The sequence below is a fragment of the Pleurodeles waltl genome, chromosome 10 (assembly GCF_031143425.1).
Source record: "Pleurodeles waltl isolate 20211129_DDA chromosome 10, aPleWal1.hap1.20221129, whole genome shotgun sequence".
Classification (NCBI taxonomy): Eukaryota; Metazoa; Chordata; class Amphibia; order Caudata; family Salamandridae; genus Pleurodeles; species Pleurodeles waltl.
Genome location: NC_090449.1, coordinates 337,981,327 through 337,997,454, shown reverse-complemented (window position 1 = coordinate 337,997,454; position 16,128 = coordinate 337,981,327). Strand labels below are relative to the sequence as shown.

General features: G+C 39.2%; 1 protein-coding gene across 3 annotated transcripts in view; it reads left to right on the top strand.

Annotated features, from left to right (window-relative positions):
* ABAT (4-aminobutyrate aminotransferase) overlaps positions 1-16,128 on the top strand; it is a 718,549-nt gene that overhangs the window by 612,807 nt on the left and 89,614 nt on the right. For all 3 annotated transcript variants that reach the window (XM_069210537.1, XM_069210534.1, XM_069210535.1), the window contains exons 9-11: positions 641-703; positions 13,235-13,298; positions 14,955-15,103. In XM_069210537.1, the coding sequence (XP_069066638.1) occupies positions 641-703; positions 13,235-13,298; positions 14,955-15,103 (276 nt within the window). The remainder of the gene's footprint in view (positions 1-640; positions 704-13,234; positions 13,299-14,954; positions 15,104-16,128) is intronic.

The following is a 16,128-nucleotide window of genomic DNA, read 5'->3' as shown; positions in this document are numbered from 1 at the left end:
GTTTAATAATTGGCAATATCGCAAGCAAAATGTGTTTTCTTTGCACGGTTGTGTGTGTAGACATTTTAGATGTATTCCATAAGAGATACTACGTTTTGAATAACATAGTTACACTGTGTCTTCTGAAGTATGCCTTTTGAAAATGCATTTTGTAACATTTCAATGCAAACTCAATGTATGATAATAGTGATCAGGAAATTATAACTATAATTCCTAGACAAACCAGTGTAATCTCAGTTGTTGATGTCTTGTGCGATCCCATTTCAAACACATGTTGTTGATAAAATAAAGTTACATTTACTTTACAAAGGAAAGCATTTTGGTTATAAAAGAAACATGGATTTCACGCTTTTAGGACTATCCTTGACGTAGTGATTATTTGTCATCTTTGAAATGATCATTCCTATGAATAAACTGTCATAGGCAACCATCTGGTGTGCCTTAGATATGGGGTGTCAGGTTGCCCATAGCTGCCTAAAGTATATCACCATTTCCAGTGATTGTGTTCATATCTCATTATCATTGGGGTGCCCTAATTCAATGTCTGACCTTGATTGAATATTGAAGGTTTAATAAGCCATTTATTCAGCAGCTACTTTGAATTCTGAATTATTTACCTAGTGTCATATATGTTTTTCAGAATAAGGAGAGGGGGCACAGTAAAGCCTCAAAGGAGGAGCTGGAGACATGCATGATAAACCAGGTAAATGTCTTAAAACGTTTTCTGTTGGCTTGTTAGTACCATCGGGTAATCTATTTATTTATTTAGCGTACTGTGTTTCACACTTAGATGCCTAGAAACCTCATAATAATGGTAAAATGTAACTTACAAAATCAATGGAAAACCAAAAATAATGAAACAAATTACCCTAACAAAAAGCTAATAATAACTTAATGGAACATATGAGTATTTAAAAAAATCTGAAATAAAAACAGATGGTAAAAGGACTACAGTAAAATCAAAGGAATTGCAATTTGGGTTCCAGGTCAGGTACTTTTAGACTGAAACTGTAGCCAAGCTGTAGGTGAACAACTCATACTAGTAAAATCTTACAGGCTCTATCAAACGTTGGGTTCCAGGAGGTCAAATAGAATTTGGAAGATCTTGAGTTAAACCACTGGTGGAGCTTTTCATATATATAGACCATATCTGAGTACACCCATGTTACCCTAACATATCTGGTTGTGGATAAATCCGACATGGGAAAAGTAGGATATGGCAGGAAAAAATCAGATATCTTTTATATTCACAGTGATAAACTACATTTATCACTGGGAGGTCAAACGTGTCAAAACAAAATTATTTTTATTTATTTAGCAAACAAAGGAGAAATGTTTGTAGTCTGCTCACAGCCCCTGGGTTAACCTCTATATTAAAAATATTTTTGCAGCCCAAATTGGCATAATAATGATTTGTGCATATACCCAAAATATCAACTCATATATATGACAAACTAATGTACAGTCTTGACATTGAAACCTTTCCTTTATTCACTTATTTATGGCTGTTCTTTCATTTCAATAGCCAGTCCACCATAAATAGGTAGTCGTAAGATGACACTGTGTCATGGGGCAAATTGCCTCTGGTTGTTGTTGGCTGTAACCATCTAACACAGGCTTCTCCAACGAGTAGCTTGTGAGCTACTGGTTGCTCTCCAGCTACTTGTGAGCAGCTCTCCTGTATGCAGCCAAGTATATTAAGTTAGAGGTTTTTGTTCGTTGAATTTATATGTATGTATATCAAAATGGAAAAGTGCGTTTTCAAGATCAAAATTTATGTATTTTAAGAACTCATGATTTCCAAAATATATTTCAATCTAACATCTGACTGATATACAACATTGGAGGCTAATTATTAACAATACCTTGGTGTCACTGGCATCGCTGTTATGTATTACCCATGTAGAGGCATCTCAAATTTACAAAGATTTTTTTGTGTTACAGCTAGCAACCCTGCACTGAGATGGTCACTGCCTCTAATCTTGCATCTGTTGACCACCAACATATTCCTGTCTGATATAGTCAACACTAACAGCATTAGTCGCTTGTGATGATTTCCATTGAACAGAAGGAGCTCTTATTACTTAAAAGGTTGGAGATCCATGATCTAATAAATCTCCATCTCTTTCACAAATACTACCCAGATTTCTCCAAACATGGATGACTAACTCCTTAGGCCTCTTCAGGACAATTAGTCCCAGCTCGCATTCATTACCATGGAGCTCGATCCAGCGTGGAAATGAACGCAAGCTGGAAATAATTGGAATTTGATTCTGCCAAACAGCAGCTGTGACAAAAGGTCTTTCACCGTCAGATTTATTCTGGTTGAGTTTGTACACGGATAAACTCTAAGGAATAGCAGAAAATAATGCACCAGGAGACGAGAGAGTAATCCTCTGGTTTGAAGGTTCCTGTGACAGGACGTCCCCCCGGAAACAACAAGGGCCGAGGTTTGAATGCCCCAGGGGGACTCAAAAGAGCCGAATGTCAGCATACGAGGAAGAGCATGGAGACGTCATCCAAACGATGAATTGCCCAGCGCGATAGGAAGATGAGAGAGCGAAGGAGGAGAAGCTGAGAGAAGTTCCAGCAGAGACAGAGACATGGAGAAACAGCCCCGGAAGAGAGGAAGAGACCTGAGGAGCAGCAGAGAGGATCGGGAGGTGCATAGAAGCCAGCAATATCCCTGGAGGGAAGTGGCTACATTATGTACGTGACCGCTTGCGCGGTCATCTAGTTCCGCTCCTAAAATGGGTGGAAGTTGTTGGGGGGACCAGGGAGCAGGAAGACAGGCCGAAAGTGACAGAAAGCCCAGGGACACATAATTTCAGTTCACATTAGGCACGGTGAACCCACAATAAGAAAACCAAAGAAAGTATAGAGAAACAGGAAGCTATGGGCACACATATTTTCTTTTTGCTATAAGCATAGTGAAACTCACAATAAGATGACAAAGAAAAGTACTTAACAAAGAGAAAGGAAATTATAACTAAACCAACGAGTACCCACTATTAATTAATTTATTTTATCCTTCCCCCTCCCTCCTTTGGACACATAGGCAGCACTTATCCAGTATAAATAGTTGTGACACACAGAGGAACTTCCCCCACAACCGCTCCCTCTTTTTGCATGCAAATGAAAGAAAGAAAGAAAGAAAGAAGACCAAACCAAATAGAAACGCTTGCCTGGCAATGGCTTGTTGTTGTTTTTCCCCATCTCTCGCTGGCTACCTGAGGGACGGATCCCAGTGACAACCTGAAGACCTCGAAGGAGAAAAGAATAAAAGAAACTGTAACCCAGAAGAGGAAGGAGGAGATGAACAGAAGAACTAGAGTTACAGAGTTAGACAAAAGACTATATATGCTGAATAGGAGTCTGTTTGGAAATTTAAATTGAAAAAACACCTTCATAATCATCCCTTGTTGGCCAAATTCTTAGGGATTAACGGAAAGCCGGTGACCTCTCTGGGAAAACCATATGACAGTTCCCTTTCCTAATTGTCCTGAAGAGGCCTAGAGAAGCAGGGTTGAAACACATCTACATCCATGTTTGGAGGAGTCTGAGTAGTATTTTTGAAAGAGATGGAGATTTGTTAGATGGTTACAGCCAACAACAACCAGGGGCGAAGTGTCCTATGGCACGGTGCCATTTTAGGCCTACCTCTTTATAATGAACTGGCTATTTAAATGAAAGCACAGCCATAAATTAGTGAATAAATGAAAGGTGTCAATGTCAAGACTGTACATTAATTTGTCAAATATGTGTATAAGTATCAGTTTTGCTCTGTGTATAGGTACTAATCAATAATATGCTAATTTGGGCTGCATAAATATGTTTAATGTAGAGATAAACCCAGGGGCTGTGAGCATACTACAAATATCTCCCCTTAACTTATTTTGTTAAATGAATACAAAACATTTTGTTTTGACAAACGTTTGGCCTCACAGTGATTAATTTAGGTTATCACTGTGAATAAATAAGATATCTGATTTTTTTCCTGACATATCCCACATTTCCCATCTTTGGTGGAGCATGTCAGGCATGCACTAAACAATGTTGGTGAATCTTTTCACCCAGCTGGAGGTAAGAAATATGGGCATCACAATCCAAAATAACATTTCCTATTGATAGTACAACCAGATGTGGCAACACAAGGAAAACCCAAGTCCGAAATAAAGTTAAAGGGTTGAATTACAACCTACTACTCAGGTTAATATAAACAATTATCAAAAAGGAACAAGGAAATTAAGGACAAACATAATTTGGAAGAAAAGACATCTGGGCCAAAAGGAAAGTAACTGAAGTACTAAAGGTAGGTAAAAGTGGAAAGGGACAGCATTTATAAGCTTTTTCAAGAGTCTTCTCAGTAGGGTCCGGAAAAATCTAAGACCTCTCTATCAGTATCTTAGGAAGGTGAAGGGCAAGGGCATAGAGGTATGTACCTCTTAGAGTCCAAGGAAAGAGTCTCAATCAAGGGTCCAAGCAAAAAGAAAAATGAAGACTGTTTGAGTAAAAAGAAAATTGAAGAGGGTCCCATATCCAACTGGAAACAGTAAATTAAAGTCCATAGTGAATTGCTATATGTCGATTGTCCATGGCATGGGGATTGAAAGATTCCATTCTCCAATTATAAAGCATCATATGATGAACATCTGCAGCAGTGGGGCAATTTCACATGATCATCATGGGAAGGCATCCATCATTCCTCTCTTGTATGACTTAGCAACATTTTATAATTCTGTCTAATTCTCCATGTTTCCAATCTTTGGTGTACCATCCTCAAGGTTACTTTCTCAGGCTCTTTATGAATAAAACAATAGCACATCTATTTCCAAACTAACATTTCATGTGAATGGAATCCCCAAAAAATGACACATTACCATGGAGAGAACAGCTTTCTCACTTTCATGAGTTTGAGGCCTAGCAAATTAATATGGCTAAAATAAAGCAAATAGAATATAATGGCACACATTATGCAAATAAAAAACACATAAAATGGTAAACTTATAATCTTCGCCAGTAAGTCTCATTCTAAATTCATACAACAGTAGCAAAGGGAAAATAATGTGTAAAATCATAATGATAGGTATAGCAGGGAACTACATTTATCAACATTAGCATATGACATTTACATCATCATCATATGGAAACTCATTATTGTTCCAGTATAATCTATTTCTTAACATGTGACATAGAAATAAATATTTACACTGAGATTACAGTTGCTCTACTGCATCACATTAAATCACTAATCTACAGTGAATGCACCTTAATATAAGCTTTGTATGCACCACTTTACAGCTAACTTGTTAACAATTTGTAAATTATAAATGAGTGTGGTCATGTATGGATGTGACGTCAAAGTAGCAGTCATATCTCTGTTGCATCAGTGCCCCCTCTGATGGTGAATCAAGCCATCACACTAAATCATAATTTCTAATGTCAATGTGACAGATCAAAATCTCTGAAGTCGAGCCAGGTAAGTTCTTCGGGATGCTTCTAACTCCTTAACTGTAATATATACTTTGTCTGTTCTTAATTTCATTTTTTTCCCTTCTCTGTTCTCTTGGCTTTCATTTTCTCATGCAACTTGAAACAACCAAACACAACTGAGACACACAAACCTATTATCAGTATAGATCTCAGGATACTGCCAATAATTGCAGTTTTTGAAACTTCCAAACCACTTTCCAACTGCTGAAAAAACACTCCATATTGTTTCCCAAGCACCTGCTGCTTCCAAACCTTTCAAATCCTCTTTCAGGTCTGTCATGTTCTTCATGTAGCTTCTCGGCTCCTTACTGTTGTCTAGTATGAAAATTCAACATTGTTGGACTTGCAAAATATTGCAAACCCTGCCCTCTTTCGCAAAAGAAAGAGATGTCTGAGGCAAGTCTGTTTTGCAAAACCATTGATCTCATGGCAACTAACAAGAAGGCTCCTGCTGTATCTTTAGACAATTTATCTACATTAGTTGATAATGTCCTTATTTTCATGTCATTTAGGATGACTCCCACAGTTGGAATCATTGCACCAAAGATATCTCCTACAACTTCTGAAACACTGGCATCTCTCTTGACTCTGGTATTTGACTTCTCATCCCATACAGAGTCATCAAAATGCTCCACATGGAAAACTTTTGGGACAACCTCTCCTAAATAGCATGTACCATACCATCCCTTAGGTAAACTAAAATAAGCTTGTTTCTTACAAATGAAATAGACTTCTGGTATAGCGGGGTCTTGTCCAGCTAATATGAAGGTCCAAAAACTCTTGAACAAAAACACGTCTACACTCACTTGTTCCTACAGATTTTGTGTCCGTTTTTGATTTAGGCCTGCATGTTGCCAATCTAATGTTAGGGCAGTTTGGCTCCCTGCTTCTGAATGTCCTTCTTCTTCTTTTACCCAGCTCCAACACAATCCCTTTTCTGCCTTTGTTTTCATTCTTCTTCTTCTATCTTCAACTTGTCCTATAAACTCCTTCTCTGCTGGGGTAAGAACAGAGGTCAAATTGTTTCTATGGCAATAAGATGTACCAAATGTCAGTGTCGGTTCAGAAAATCCTCCTACTGTGTCAATGTTTTTAGCTTTGGCAATGGTGATCAAATGTGTTGCTGCATTCAAAGTTGTGCACTTCTTTAGGGTCACATGCAGTACAGCCAACAAATTCTGCTCATAATGAGTAAGCCTTGCACTCATTAAGTACTGTGTTTTGGTGTGGGTTAACAGTATTTCAATAGAATGGGACACAAAAACATTCAAAGGATGACCCATGACAATGTTTTTGCACTGCTGTAAGCTGACACTTGTTGCTGGAATTGACTTGAGACAGCAGGGCAACGCCGAAGCTACAGGATCAAGAGTGGCAGAAAAATAAGCCACTGACCTGCTTGCGTTTCCATAAGACTGAGTCAAATCAGAGAGCGCATCCCTTCCTCTCACAGCCATACAAAGTAAAACATTTGTTGTAATCAGGCATTTCCAGAGCTGGGGTACAACAGAGATTTACTCTCAGCTCTGTGAAGGCATGTAAGCAGTTGCCATCCAAAGGTATCGGATCTGAGAAATCTTTGTGTGTCAGCCTCTGTAAAGGCTTGGCAAAAAGGGAAAAGTTTGGAATCCACTGATGACAGTAGTACTTAGGACACCATATTGAGAATGGTGTGAGGAAGGTGTCACAGGAAAGGATTTCAGCAATTCTGAAGATGAATACTCCAACAACATAGAAAGAAGTCACATTTGTAATCTGATTGAGTTTCTGTCGAGGAACGTTTGATTGTTGCTGAGTCATTGGAGCTTGTGGAACTTGTATCTGCTGTTGCTTGGACACATTTGAGATTTGCACTCAAGGTCTTTGTACTCTCTTCATTTGAACCTGATCACCTTCCTCCATCTAAACCAATCCATTATTCTGTATATGATTATTTGCAGCTTTAATAGGACAATTCCTCTTCCAATTGCCCAACTGGCTGCACACGTGGCAAAGGTTAGTTCTTTTCAAAGCCATCAAATCCACAACTCCATTCTGATCTGAAGGAACACCACGTTCTTTACCTTGTTGCTGAAAACCATTTCCTCCCTCCATCATCGAAGCTCCCTGTTGATACACTCCCAGCATTCTGCTAGCATTCCCTGCAAACTGTAGATTCTGAGTTCTCTGACCAGCCTTCAATTGCATCACCATTAACTTCTCCTTTAACTTTTTCTGTTTTAACTCCAATGCATTACTTCAGTTTTATGCATACCACAGGATCTCATCAATTGGTTTGTTTTGCCAACAAATCATGTGCTGCTGAATCATGTTATCCACTTCTGGCTTCAATGTCTGCACAAATATAGACACAAAATGACCAATATCTTCGGCCTCTATGGTATCAATACCACTGAAAAGCTTGAAAGCTTGCAACAATCTCTCATAATAGGAATGTATTGACTCTTTCAACTAATGAGTCAGTTCTCAGCCAATCAATTTATTTAGGAGACACCTTCCTTTCAAAAATACAATCACCTTTTGTTAACTCTTCATCACCACTTCAGACGGTGCATTTTTCATGGGATTTCTTGGAGGTTTTCTGTCAGGCCAGTCAACAGCAATTTTGCATTCAGTCCACAAATCACTTCATACCATAATGTCAAACAATGTTTTCGGATCTTCCCACAAACATTTCAAAAGTTTCACAAATCTGTCAGTTTGTGTATACCCTTCTACAGGCTTTTCTCTCAACTTCGGGAAATCATTTGTGAATAACAGAATGTCACTTCTATTCCAAGGTATATGAACACACCCACCACCAGGAATTTCTCTCATGGGAAGCATCTTCACATTTCTTTCACCTTGACTTGCTCCTGCTGTAGGCAAATCTGTTCTCATATTCTTATGATCTCTCTTCTTTGCTAATCGTCCCTTCTCCTTATCTAATGCACCTAATTTTTGGATGTAACAAATATTTTCTCTAATCTATAATTTCATTCCAGGAGATCTCATGTTCAAAATATCCTTATCACTGAATCCTAATATGTAACTCCTTTGCAATGGCTTGGAACTTTCCATATTTTCATCATATCTCTGGCCTAATTCAGCTAAACTGTCATAATCTTGACCTGCACCTTTGGTAATGTCTTTACACACAAACAGCATTGCATCTTCCACGTAAGTATCCTATTGAGCTGTATCTGGGGTTCCCAATATTATCTCATTCAATTCTAATTTTAATTTGTTCACTTCCAATGGTCTCTGTCTCTCAATGGTTCGTACTGGTCTTCCACTGCAATTCACACTTGTGGTTGCAGCTGTGGCACCCAAATTATCCAGACAATCATTTAATTTTTGAGCATTAAGACCTCTCAAACTTATTGGAGTATCCAACACTGTTTCTCCTCTTGAAGGACACACATTTGCCAAATTAAGTATTTGTGATAGACATTTCTTCTTCTGTAGTGTTAAAGGACAGCCTTCTATTTGGCTGACGGATTTTGAAATTAAATTTTGTCCTATCACATTTAAATGTGGGTTTTGTATTGTCTGCACTGTCAGATTAGGTGCAATGGGTATATGAAAAGCCACATTTCTTGATGTTTCCCCATTTCTTGATGTTTCACCTGACATTCCTATCTGTTCACAATTGTATGGAGGCAGACAATAATTCTCAAATGAAATGTTCCATAGAGAGGAAATGCTAATGCACCTTCTTTCTCAGAAGCCTTATATCACTGTTCAAGCCACAAACATGCATGAAAACCTTTGTTGGACAGAACATAATGACCTGGAGTACCTTCAGGTGGAGTCTGTTCTCCCTCTCTAACTGGGACAAATACATCACCTCTTAGTACACTTTTCAATGCCGCAAAGAACTTCATTTTCAGTAAGTATTTCAAGAATTCACAATTTAACTTTTCATTCACAATCAGGAAGTAGATTTGTTCCCACAATCATCTTTCAATGTTCTCAACCAGTAGCAGCACGACACTCTATGATGTAGTCCACCAATGCCAACACGGCTTCACACCAACCAACCAATACCAGCGATACACAATGTGATGTCAATCTCACTCCTTTCAGCAGCTCACCCTCCTTTACAGTTTCTCTCACAATCACTCTTTCACACGTATTTAATGCAAAATAATGCGAGCAAAAACAATTGTCTGCTTCAGTACAGGATAGGGAAATCAAACACTTAAAAGCAATACGGAGAAACACTCTCTGCCTATGCTGTCACGCTTATCCAGTGAATAAGACCAGTGGATCTCGCTCAGATTGGTATAGCTCCTCCATGTGCACTCAGGATTCACTTGTACCACATTCACACCAATTATACTACTCGCACTGTCAAATATGTCTCACTACCAGCACCTTACACTGCAGACTATAAATTAACCAAGTGTCTTCTACAATTATGCATTATCCCGGGATCTTAGGCTACGACGGACCCGCTCAACAACTCAACTTCTTAGCAGAAAGTGCCACATTCACACAATTGCGAAACTCTGAAAAACCCTTCACAACATCACACTTCACCACAATCTTAAGCCAAAGCAATGCAAAGCGCAAAACCTTAAATACTCACCTGGCCGCTACAAAGAAACAACGCTGGAACTCCTTTAATCTAAATGAACCATGGGATCAAAAATTAGGGGTTGGGTCTGAAGAACTCACATTATAGTACTAAGGAATCCTCAACTCCATGCATAATTATCTCTCCCCGCTTGTGGGAGGAACCGTTCTCTGCTACCAGATTTGGTGGAGCATTTCACGCATGCTGTAAACGAGGTTGACAAATCTTTTCACCCAGCTGGAGATAAGAAATATGGGCATCACAAATCCAATTAACATTTCTTATTGATAGTGTGACCAAATGTGGCAACACAGGGAAAACACAAGTCCAAAATAAAGTTAAAGGGTTTTATTGCAAACTAATACTCAGGTTAATCTAAACAAATCTCAAAACCAAACTATAAAGATACAAAATCACCATGGGCTGACCAAGGCGGTGAAAGAATCGAAGTCTAATTAACATCAAACATACTAAACATTCAATCAAGGCGATACAGAACAACAAAATAATTTTCTTGGTGGTCAGAAAACAAGCGCTGACCAGCCCTCCACAACATAAAGACAATCTGTATCCATTTGAGTTAGTTGAGTAAGTCGAGCAATCCCTACATGGGCAAATCACTAACTGACATGTGTTGGGTGACAAACATGGAGACAAAAGTAAAAAAGAAATAAAGTACAACAATAATTTGGAAAAACAACATCTGGGGCAAAAGGAAACTAACTAAAGTTGACAAAAGGCAAGTAAAAAGGGAAAGTGTCAGCATTTAGAAGCTCAGTTAAGAGTCTTCTCATTAGGGTCAGGAAGAATCTAAGTCCTCTCTTTCAGCATCTTAGGAAGGTGAAGGGCAAGGGCATAGATGTCTGTACCTCTTAGAGTCCAAGGAAAGAGTCTTGAGCACGTGACCAAGCGAAAAGAAAAATGAAGAGTGTTCAAGTAAAAAGCAAATTCAACAGTGTCCCAAATCCAACTAGTAACAGTAAATTTCTGTCCAGAGAGAATTGCGATTTGTCCATTGTTTATGGCATGAGGATCGAAAGATTCCATTGTCTGATTATAAAGCATCATGTGATGAACATCTGGATCATCAGGGCAATTTCTCATGACCATCATGAGATGGCGTCCATCCTTCCTCTTCTGTATGACTTTGCATCAATTTATAATCCAGTTCAATTCTCAGTGGGCCCGATTCACAAAGGGAAACTTAGACATTTGGTTTAAACTTAAACCAAACGTCTAAGTTTATGACTTAGGGAATGCACAAAGAGCATTTGCGAGTAGTGTCTTTAGGTCTGCATTCAGGGATACTAAAGATACTACTCATAAATGCCCTTTGTGAATTCCCAAAGTCGTAAGCTTAGACGTTTTGTGTACATTTAGACCAGTCGTCAAAGTTTACCTTTGTGAATCGGGCCCCATGTTTCCAATCCATTTGTGTACTATCCTCAATGTTACTTTTTCAGGCTTTCTATGAATAAAACAATAGCACATCTATTTCCAAACTAACATATCTTGTGAAAGGAATCTGAAAGCAATGACACATTAGCAAATAGAAAACACCATTCTCAAGTTCATGAGTTTCAGGCCTATCAAATGAATATGTCTAAAATAAAGGAAGTGGAATATATTGGCACACAATTATTCAAATAGAAATAACACACATATAACATTAAACTCATAATCCTTCATTGGTAAGTCTCATTGTAAATTCATCCAACAGTAGATTTGGAAAGGGAAAATAACTTGTATATCATAATGATAGGTATAAAGGGGAACTACATTTATTGACATTAGTTTAAGATATTTAGATCATTATCATATCATTTTAGTAAAATCTATTTCTTACCATCATAAGGTAACATGTGAAATCAAAATAAATGATTACAGTGAGATTCAAATTGCTCTACCACATTACATTAGATCACTAATCTACAGTGAATGCACCTTAATATAGGCTTCAGTGCACCACTTTACAGCTAACATGTTAGAAATTCATACATTATAAATGAAAGTGTGGTAACGTATAGATCATCACTGTGACACCACAGTAGCAGTCATATCTCTGCTGCATCACTGCCAACATGTAATATCTAAACCTCTAGAGCAGAGCCAAATTTTCCTTTATCAATCTTTCTGAAATAGTCTGGACAATACTCCAGTGACCCTGCCCACTACTGGGAAACATTGTGAGAGTACTATGCCACAAAAAACCCGGTCTGCACAAGGACAGGTTTTACTCTATACAGCTGATTCACTTAAAGTCATAGCACGCCAGTTGACAGGATCTCACACAGGTCAACAGCTTCCTTGTTAATCTCAGCCTGGGCACCTTCCTGAGTATTTACTCTACAGGTGCTTGAAGAATTTCTTTGACTGGGCTCTTGCTCTTCGAGTCTTTAACATCATAAAAGGTTGTTGTGCTGGACTACTTTAGGACATATTCAACTATGCCACTGAAGGAAAAACATATTATTGATGCTAATACAATTCTCAATGCTTAAAAGAATGTACCAACAAGATGAAATACAAGTTATGTAGGATTTATTTCCAAGCTTCCAGAACCTCACAAAGGCTCCTGGTAGATATCAAGAAACTAACTTGTCTTTCATTCCAGTTCGGAAGCCGTTGTCTCTGGCATCTGAATGTCCACATTAAGGTTAAAATGCTACATCACAAGTGATACTGCTCAAAGAGTGGTGCAATCAAGGGTTTTATTGTGTTCTACTTCATTGTGCACCACGCCCATTAAAAAAATGCAGATGAGAGTTTATCCTGTTTGATGTAAGATAAATACAGAAAATCCAAAACATTTTAACCATTACATCACAATGTCCGTGTATTGTGGCTTGGAGAGATGAAGGAGGGGTTAAACTGAGGGAACGAGGGCTACCTACTTAAAGAACCCCACTCGTCCCTACCCCTTGCCTCCTTATTCTTGTTTGGGTTTTCCATGAGGATTTTAGTGGTGGCAGCTTGCAGTCATATTCCCCTTGTCGTCTTGTTTGCAGATTATTCTTTGGTGTTGGGGTGAAATCTTTTAATAAGGGGAGGCAGAGAGTCATAACGAGATTTTCGTGGGGAATGTTATATTGTCTGCTGTACTCTTAATGTAATAATGTTTACCTTTTCCATGTATGTGGCTACATCGCCACCTAGTGTAAACTCTGATTTTGTCTTCAGTTCCCCGGCTGTCCTGACTACAGTATACTGTCCTTCATGGGAGGATTCCACGGAAGAACCATGGGTATGGCAACGAAACAAAATGTAGTTTTATTATCGTTTCCTCTTTTATGGTTTGAGTTGCAGCGGTACTCCTTGTGGGATAAAGAGCCCTGTCACAGTCCTGATCTCTTTTCTATTTGTTTTCAAAGTTCTCTTAACTCATCATCATTTGGGTGCGCCAACCGCCTTGGAATCATTTCCACCCTCCCAGTTTGCAAATACTTCTCGTAGACGTTAATGAGGTCACTCCCGCTGCAGTCCTCCCCAACACACCCAAGAACATTTTCCCTCCATTTGTTTCAGTGTGATCGCCCTCTACAAACACCTGACTTAACCATTGTGTGGGAAATCAGTGTTTAATTACAAGTCTGCTGGTTTTCCCTTTTAATTAGAAAACTACTGTTTCTAGATAAAATGCGATTGCCAGGGAACTGGCAGTTCTGGGCACACATCCCTTGCAAAAAGCAGGGTGACATATGTCTGGAAAATGGGCTACGATAAGGAAAAGACTTGAAAATTAAAAAAAAATCAGTAATATCAATTTAAGTTTGTTATCGGTATTGGCTACAGAACTTTATTTTCCGGTGTGCACGCCAGCACTTATTTTTGGAGACCGAACAATTTATACTTATCCAACAGGCTGCCTAGGTTATCAACTATTAAAAGCAAACGGGGCGCATAATTGTGGCTGTACTGCGACACCGACATGTAGGAACCTTGCACCACCCTGTGGTACAATTACAAACTGCAGTATTTAAAAAATACGGCAATGCGAAGTATGCTTTATTGTTGCAGTCTGGTTCTGTAAACCATAGAGGGCCTTGATCACAATGAGCCATCTCCAAAGTCCACATTCTGGCTCCATACATTTTAAGCACAGAGCGCTTATTATTTATTGCTTTGTTATTATCATCATTATTTTTATTATTATCGTTGTTGTTATTTTTAAATTAGGTATTGGTTACTAAACTTTGCACAAACCCAAAGCTTTCCTTAGGTGCCCGCCACTGACACTGCTAAATGCAGGAGTTTCAAAATACCATGCCTGCCTAGTCATAATTCCATCTCATTTTTTTCAGCCACCCTACACTTCTTGACTTTTTATCACTCTTGTGGGTTCTTTTCGGTCTTTCTCACTTTGCCATTGTTTTCCTGTCTTTCTCGCTCTTTCCCTCTTTTCAGCTTTTCCCTCTCTAGTTCTGGGACTGAAGTCCCAGAAATGAGTGCTAGTGCCGAGCACCTCCAGCCACTTACCAGCTGCAATTATTTGCCTGCGAACAAATTTCTTTTCTCTTACTTAGGAATTCGCGTCTTGAATCTAGCATTTGTCTCAGCCGATGATTACATTTTTAATCCTGTTCAAATTTACATATCGCTGTGAGGAGTCGGACCCATACAATATGACAGCGCTTGATGCTGTAAAAATTGGCCATGAAGGAACTTACTGTATCCTGCAGTTGGGGCCTGGTTTGCTGGTAGATAGTTTACTTACTTTATTAATAATATCCAATCCAAGGCCTGCTGTTTTGGTTGTCGTGTTTTGCCCAGCTGTACTGAGCAAAATCTTTGAATTAGCATAACTCTTACATCGATATCCTCCACACCATAATTTTCACATGTGAAAGTAATTTTTTTTCTATTATAAAATAAGCTGTGAATGTGTTTTCTCCCTGTGTAGGTTGTTTGGCAACTACTCATTCCAAAGCAATACACAAGTTAGACATCCCTTCTTTTGACTGGCCCATTGCTCCGTTTCCAAGGCTGAAGTACCCACTGGAGGACTTTGTGAAGGAGAACCAACAAGAAGAGGCGCACTGTCTGGAAGAGGTAAAACCACTTTCCTTTCTTGAACTTTTGTTTTTCAAACACATTTTGTCATCTTGTATCAAACATATTTCAGCCCCACATAGAGCATACTTTTATTCTCCCCATCCTCTTTCCATAGATGCTCTTGTATATTTGCTTCCCATAGGCAGGTAACCTAGGGAAAATGGATGTTAGTGTCAGCTGATAGGTTTCCAGTTGTAGCTGCTGCCGAGAAGGGGTGTAGGGGCAGCGCATGGAGCATGGGTGTGGGGGGAGGGGGGGAAGTAAAAACGAATAATAATAAACTTACCTGCCCCTCCGTGATCTGCCGCTCCCGCTCCAACCGCCTCTCGTCTTCTTCCCTCCCCAGCCAATTCCATCCCACGATTCTCTCATGCTGTTACACAGCATGAAAGAAGTGCCACGATTGGCCTGAGCAAGCAGAAATGCAGCTCAGGAAGTTACTGGGGCACTGTGCCTGGTCTCCACCCGTCTGTAAAATACAGCCAGGTGGTGAGTTTCTAAGTGTGCATTTCATTTTGGTCGGCCTCAGACGGCTGGCCAAACTGACATGCTCACATAGAAAAGCACCACCACTCCTCCTCCACTTGTTCACGTGAAGGAGGCTGGCCCCGCCCTACGAAAGTGGAAAAATAAAGAGATAATAAAATACTTTTACTATACCTTTATTTTTCTGCTTTCAGCAGCGGGGCAAAGCTCCTCGCCACAGTGGAGGGGACGCCCCTGTAGGTTTCCTCAAAGGTTTTTTTTTTTAAAACACTGAAATTCGCAATAGAGGTAAAACATTGAATCCGTGATTTTCCTTGGATCCTGGAGTGCAGGCCTAAATCTCGTGTATCGCAGGTAAAAAATTGCCTAAACATTGCTAAGGTACCAAAGGTAATTCCTGCTGAGAAACTCGATAGCTGAGGTCAAATAGCTGTTTTAAAGTCGTTTTGAAATGTAATTCTAAAATACACCTGAATTTCTTCTTTAAATTCACCTTTACCTACCTTATGGATTGGGGTGCAACATGCAGGGGCACA